Genomic DNA, 6,750 nt, shown 5'->3' with positions numbered 1-6,750 from the left:
AAAGAGGCGGAGTCGGACTTTGGCTTAACCTACTTTTACTGACGGCTGGGAGATGGGAGCCGGGGAGGGGCCGTCCGTGTAGAGGCTGGCGCCGGAGCGGGGGTCCCGGCGGTAGAGCCCCTGAGCCCGTGTCCTGGGCAGGCCTACAGCCTGGCCCTCAGGTCAGAAGCCTCGCGCAGAAACGTGCTGGCGCAGTTAACAACAGGCTCCCGGGGGACTGGTGCGTAGTGTCGTTTCCACGGTGTAGATACTCTCACCCTGGCCGACTTCAAGCTGCCAGGTCACAGCACTCAAGGAGGCGCTGAGAAGCGGGGCACAACTGCTTGACAGGGCCATGAGCTGGTTCAGGGCAGCACCCCGCTCCCCGGGATGTGAGCCCTCTCCCCACAGAGACCTAAGGCAGCTGTCACCCAAGGCCCCACGCATTCAGCCTAAGCCTGGTCCCGCAGCCTCACCAGCCACCTGCAGCATCTTCCACCTTGGCTCCAGCCGTGGTCTCAGGTACATCAGGGCCTGCGTGTCCTCTGGGGTGGCCATGGAGAAGGGGCCCAGGCTGGGGGGTGCCTCCCCATTCAGCACGCTGGCCAGGACTGTCGCAAGCTGGGGTGTGGATTCCTGGGCCAGCAACAGAGGTGGAAGCAGGGAGTCACTGATTTCTCCCCACCTCCCATCCCACAGCAGGTCCACCCCACCCAACTCACCTCATCCACAAGGGCCAAGACTCGGCCGCCTGCTGGGCCCCGAAGTAGTGCAGCCAGGAGTGCAGCTTGGGGGTCCCGCAGGCCATGGGCCAGCCCCAGCGCCACCAGCACCAGGTCAGGCTGGAAGCTGTAGGCCAGGGGCAGCACCAGGGCCAGGGCACAGCTCAGGAACCCACCAGTTGTCTATGGGAGTGACAGCAGCATAGCCCGGCCCATCATCCAGGAAACTCTGGCCAGCTCGGGTCACCCCACCTCGCAATCTTGGGTGGGCAGACACTCACACCCCCAGTCCCGCCAGGAAGGGCAGGTAAAGTCCAGGAGTCTGGCCTTCATGCCAGTGCTAGTGAGCACAGCTGTCCTGCCCTGTGACTCCCCACTCACCACTGGCAGTGGCACAGAGACGTGGAACATGGACGGGGCACTTGCCTCCTTGCCCCCAATGTTCAGCCATAGATTCCTCCTTCCAGGGGAGAGCAAGCATATGGATACATGTGCTTGTGCGTGAGATGTCACCCACTCTCCAGAGCCCAGACAGATGAGGGGACAGCTCAGGGGCAGAGATGCTAGGACTGCTGACCCTCCGTGCTGGAGACCCTCCTGGCATTGCTCCCATGGGGCCCTTCTGGAATTCCAGCTGCAGAAGGCCCCGCCCACCTGTCACCCAGGAATCCAGGGTGATGTGTTCACCCCGCCCTACTTGTGAAACTGGACCTACACATGACCCGAGATCATACCCATCATCGGTGAGAGCTGGGGGCCGATCCAGCTGCCCCACGGCCACACACAGCAGCCTAGAGGAAGAGTTGGCTCCTGGATGAGCTGCTCACCCCACCTGGAGCCCATTCCCAGAGCCCTTCCCACGCGGCCAGCCCATGAGCCCTGCCTGGGAGCCTCAGACCAGCCAGGAGAGGCTTACCTCTGGGCTCCGTGGGACAGGCCATACCGAACGGCCACATCCAGGGTGGCAGCTGCAGCAGGGGCTGGTGTGGCTGCCATGCCACTGCTCACCTGTGGGGTGGGTAACAGGTGTAAAGGGCAACTCCCAAGCTGGGTAAACATACCCATCTGTCTTGTCTTTGCCCCTGGCTACGGGGTATCATCTGTGCAATCTGAGGTCAAACTGCTTCAACTGCTTCACTCCTGAAAACAAGACGCTTAAAACTACAAGTCATCCCCTTCACCTCTCCGCCAAGAGAATTTCCTTGAGGGAACTGAGGGGGGTGCTCCTGATCAACCCTGGGGGCTGTCCTGGGAAGGAGCCTGGGTACAAAGCAACACTCAAGTCCACATGGTTCTGTACCACCCAGCCCTGCCCTGACTCCCGGTTGCCCCCACCTGCCCATCCAGGATCCTGTCCAAGAGGTACAGGACCTTCCCGAGTGCAGCGAGGGCCTCCTCCTGGGCCAGGGCCTCACGTGGCCTGTGGTGGACAAACCAGGGAGACAGAAGGACACGGCATGACACAGACCACAGCTGAGTCCCACAGCCACGGGCAGCCACGGCCCGGTCCTTCCCCCAGGCCCGCCCTACCCACCTGGCCCAGGCCTGTGCTTCCTCCCGCGGCAGTGACCCCTCCTCACAGAGGACACCCGGGGGCAGGGCCCGGCCAGCGTCTGGCACAGTCAGGGCAGCAGCCACGCGGACAGGGGGTGTGGGGTGGAGGTGCAGCTGCTCCAGGAGCACGCTCAGAGCATCAGCGGCCTGAGTCATCGCTGCCTTGAATTCAGGCTCCCCCGGTGGCAGCAGTGAGGGCCTCCCCTCTGGGCAGGGGGTGCCGGGGCTCAGTACAGGGGCGGCACCTAGGGGTACAGGGTGGTTCAGAGTAACAGCCACCGACAGGAGCCTGAGGCGTCATCCCACCTGCCGACCCAAGTCAGGCTGACCTTGCTGTTGGAGGCTCACCCAGTGAGGGGCCTGGGCTGCCCGCACACGCTGGAGGGACTCCAGGGCGCTGCGAGGAGAAGCAGGATCAGGAGGCCCGGCCTCCCGCCCCGGCCCTTCCCACCCTCCTTCCTCCCGGTCCCGCACCTGCCATGGGGCTCCATGGGCCCTGACAAGGGCAGGGCAGGGTCACCCAGCAGCGCTCGCACCGTCATGCACACGGACTGGGAGAGGGACTCCAGGTGGTAACCACCCTGGGAGGAGGAGGAGGAAGCAGAGACACGACAAGCTGGGCGGTCAGGGCCCCAGGCGGGACGCCCCGCTCCGCACGGCAGCAACCTCCGCCAGTACCCCAGCCTCTGCCCAGGTGCCCTCCCCCTCGCTGCGGTCACCTCCAGCACGGCGCAGACCCGGCCACCAGCCAGCACCTGCAGCAGCTGTGTGAGGTGGGCGAAGCACTCCGGCGTGGCCAGCATGTGCCCCTGCAGCCAGAGCCAGGCGTGAGGAGGGCCTGGCCCAGGGCCCCAGAAGCCCTCCAAAGCCAGGCCAGGCCCTCACCTCGGGATCGCCGATGGCTGAGTCGAATCCTGCAGAGACTAGGACCAGCTCAGGGTCGAACTGCAGGCAGGGCCCGGTCGGAAGAGACACAAAAGAAGCTGGAGCAGAGGCAGAGGGGAGGCCCCTCCAGAGAGACCCTCCTAACCCCCAAGAGTCCTGTTCCACGCTGGTGGGGAGAGGGGAGCCTCTGGGCACCGAATACCCCTCCCCTCCTGCCTCCACCCCCTCCAGAGTCACCTCAAAGGCCAGGGGCAGCAGCACGTGCAGGAAGGCGGCCACGTAGTCGGCATTTCCCATCCCGACCTGCAGTCAAGAGGCGTCAGAGCAGCCCTGCCAGGGAGCACTGCAGGGTCTTCAACCCCAGACCTGGCTTCTGGGGGTGGTTCTGGCTGCATGCCCTGGGCTACACACGGCTTAGTGGGAACGTAGGCTGGGTGAGGGGGGCGGTGGCCAGTACCTGGTTCCAGGGCAGGTTAACAGTGAAGCCAAGGCCCCGCCCCCGTCCGACAGCATCGGCATCTGACTCCCGCAGATGCGGCCAGAAGTGTCCGTGCTCGTAGCGGTGCCAGGAGAAGTAAAGGACGCTGCAACAGCCAGCCAGGGTCAGAGGTCAGAGGTCAGGCCCCCTCAGCCTCAGGGCTCCTGGCAGAACCCTGACCCCCGCCCCCAGCCGCTGAGCAAACAGCTGTGTCTCCCCTCTCAGGCCAGGCTCAGCCTGAAAAGTGGGGTGGCAGGGAGCCCCCAGCTTACCTGGGGTCATCCTCGAAGATATACTGGATGCCCTGACCATGATGGACATCCCAGTCAACGATGAGGACCCTGGGACAGACAGTTCTGGGGTAATAAGGGTCCCGGCCTCCCACTCCTGGCCAGGAGCCAGGCCCAGGATGGGAAGAGGTCCCTCCGTCCCCGCTTCGTGTCTGGCCTGGGCCTTACCCTGCAGCCGGACTGACACAAACCTGCGCAACCCGTGCTGCTGCTGGGCGTGTTTGGCTGCTATGGCTACGTTGTTGAACACGCAGAATCCGTTGGCAGTAGCCCTCTGGCTGTGGTGTCCAGGAGGCCTGGGGGTGAGCGTGGGGCAGGTCAGGGTCACTGTGCCTTCACAGGGCCCCCCGCAGGTCGGGGGGGTGCCGCGCTCACCTCACCAGGGCGAGCCCGTTGCGCACAGCTCCCGTCAGCACCGCGTCCACCAGCTGCAGCGCAGCCCCTGCGGCCAGCCGGGCACAGTGGAAGGTACTCTGCGGGGGAGAGGTCCAGGTCAGCCCCCGGCCCCCCACTCCTCACAGGCTCGGCCAAGGCCTGTGCCAGGTTACAGGGCACCGTTCCCGGGCACCTGCAGCGGCAGCCAACAGGGCACAGTGCACGGGAGTGCCGGCCGTGAACAGGCACGCGCGCCGGATGTGTGACTGGGGGGGCGGGTTAACCAGGGCACGCACCGGATGGAGGTAGACGGCATCGTACTGCTTGGACAGGGCCTGGAGCTCCCTGGTGCCCAAGGCCTGGGTCCCCCGCAACAGCGCCACATACTCGGGGCTGCAAAGAGGCAGGCAGGCAAGGCAGGGTCGCCAGGAGGAGCAGGTAGAGGAGAGAGACTGCCCGCCTCATTGCTGCCTCGCCTACCCCCACAACGGGGAAACTGAGGCTTGGGGGGAGGCTCTATGTGCCAGAACAGCAGGCTGGGGCAGCCCCAGCCTTTTAGGGCAGTGGCCCACCCCCCATCTGACCTGTGCACCAGGCCCAGCTCCGCCTCCGAGGCCTCGCGGGCTGCCAGCCGCAGACACCTTTGCTCCAGACCTTGCTGCTGCAGGCGCTCCAAGGCAGTGGTCAGGCGCTCAGGACACTCGATCTTACACTCAGGGCTGAGTGGACAGAAAGCTCAGCCTCCAGAGCCTCTGTCTTCACCCCCACCTCTCCCTCTGCCAGGCCCCACTTACTCGTCCCAGAGCAGCCGGGCGGCTGTCATGTCCTCGTGGTACACAAGTGCAGTCCCCATGGCCCGCCCGGGGTCACTGTGGGCCACTCAGGGTGGGCAGGACCCAACGATCCTGCTCACAGGCAGGTCAGTGCGCCGCCCGCCCCTCGTGGCAACCCCAGGGAGCAGCCAGGGGAGCCACTGGGGCCTGGGCGGGATCTCAGGAAGCCCAGACGGGGAGGCCCCAGGCCCAGCTGGCGACACAGCCAGGCCGGGGTCGCCCGGGTAGCTCCAGAGCCCTGGCTTCCGTCTCGTCCCACGCAGGGCTGCCCCAGTCCCCGCCCCGACGCAGCAGAGCGGGCCCAGGCCTGAGCCCCTCCGGCTCCGCGCGCCTCCCTTCCCGCCGGCGACGGCTCCCCCTCCCCCTCCCCCGGCGCCGAGGGCGGGCTCTCTGCCTCGCGCCCCTGCGGAAGTCGGAGCGGCCGGGTGCGGAGCCGGACGGCCGGAGTGCCCAAGCTCGGCGGGCTGTCGCGGCGGCGCCACGCTAGTCTGCGCCCCACGCCCGGGGCCTCCTCCAGGCCCGCCCAGACCCCGCGCCGCGGCTCAGACACAGCGGTTGCCCACCGCCGCCCCGCGCTGCCCGAGGCCCGGCTGCGAGGGCGCAGGGAAAAGGGAAGGAGAGAGGCGATGAGGAGCCTCGCCCCGGGAAGGGGGCCAGGACTCAGGCCGGCCAGGGCTGCAGCGCAGAGCTGTCCCCCAGGCGCAAGAAGTGTCCGACTGAAGCTCCGGGAAGACCACCGGCCGGAAAGCGGGGGACTCAGGGGCTCAGGACTGTGGCCGAGAAGCCGGACAGGCGCAGCACCGCGTGGGGAAAGCGAGGGAGGGGACCAACAGAGGGGTGTCTCCCGGCCTCAAACCGAGAGCTTCGGGGGAGTGAGCCCGTGGGGTCGGGCTGTGGGCCGGGCCTGGAGGGCAGACTTTCTGAGGCGGTCTTGGGTGGGGGCGAGATGGCTGGGCCTGCGAGGGCTGGTCTCCGCGGCGGGAGAGCTAGAGGCGGGGCAGGGGCCCGGGGCAGGCGTGCTCACTCCCGTCCTCTGTTGCCCCAGCCGTACGGGGACGACCCCCACGGCGGGGCAGCTGTAGAGGGAGGCCTTGCACTGCCCCGCGGCCCGCAGCCTGCTCGAAACGCCCCCGTCCCGGTAGGAGTGCCTGCCGCGTGGGCCCCTGGCCGCCGCCGGGCTGGGGAAGGCGTGCCCGCCCCGGAGCCAATCAGAGCAGCTCGGAAGCCGCGAGCGGACAGGCCGTCCCGCGCACGTGGTCGCCGAGGCGTGGCCCGCGGCCGCCCGCCCCGCAGAGATGGCTGAACGCTTGCGTCACAGGCGCGGGCGGCCTGGGCGGACGGCGGTATCCACTGTGGTCACTTGTCTTGACCGTATATTCGGCTGAACCAGCTGTGCGCGAGGCCGGGAGAAGGAAAACGGGCGGATACCGCCTTGCGCGCACCTCCCAAGGGAAACAGTCGGGAGGAGCCCCAGGGTGGCCCCTGACCCGTCAGCGAGTCCTCTGCAACGGCCAGCAGAGGGCTCCGCGGGCTCACCCGCGGCAGCAGGGTATGGCCGGGCCTGCGACAGGAAGAGGAGCACAGAAACCACCTTCTGCTAAAGCTCAGGCGTCTCAGAGGCCCCCTGAGAAGCC

The 6,750-nt window shown here is 67.2% G+C and overlaps 1 protein-coding gene across 2 annotated transcripts; it reads right to left on the bottom strand.

Annotated features, from left to right (window-relative positions):
• Nucleotides 1–18: 18 nt before the first annotated feature.
• HDAC10 (histone deacetylase 10) lies at nucleotides 19–6,237 on the bottom strand. Of its 2 annotated transcripts, XM_043440682.1 has the most exons (20): nucleotides 5,078–6,235; nucleotides 4,868–5,002; nucleotides 4,580–4,676; nucleotides 4,284–4,381; nucleotides 4,100–4,204; nucleotides 3,891–3,959; nucleotides 3,598–3,724; nucleotides 3,378–3,443; nucleotides 3,141–3,200; nucleotides 2,975–3,064; nucleotides 2,730–2,836; nucleotides 2,585–2,652; nucleotides 2,236–2,500; nucleotides 2,037–2,121; nucleotides 1,618–1,709; nucleotides 1,436–1,492; nucleotides 1,083–1,161; nucleotides 702–884; nucleotides 456–615; nucleotides 19–301 (listed from the first exon to the last, which is right to left on the bottom strand). In XM_043440682.1, the coding sequence occupies exons 1-20, from the start codon at nucleotides 5,134–5,136 to the stop codon at nucleotides 291–293; spliced, it is 2,013 nt and encodes a 670-aa protein (XP_043296617.1). In that variant the 5' UTR covers nucleotides 5,137–6,235; the 3' UTR covers nucleotides 19–290. The 2 variants fall into 2 exon arrangements, with proteins under 2 accessions (XP_043296617.1, XP_043296619.1); XM_043440684.1 differs by lacking the exon at nucleotides 2,975–3,064 and having other exon boundaries at nucleotides 5,078–6,237.
• Nucleotides 6,238–6,750: the final 513 nt, after the last annotated feature.

The sequence above is a fragment of the Cervus canadensis genome, chromosome 21 (assembly GCF_019320065.1).
Source record: "Cervus canadensis isolate Bull #8, Minnesota chromosome 21, ASM1932006v1, whole genome shotgun sequence".
NCBI lineage: Eukaryota > Metazoa > Chordata > Mammalia > Artiodactyla > Cervidae > Cervus > Cervus canadensis.
This window is presented reverse-complemented; position numbering and strand designations above follow the sequence as displayed.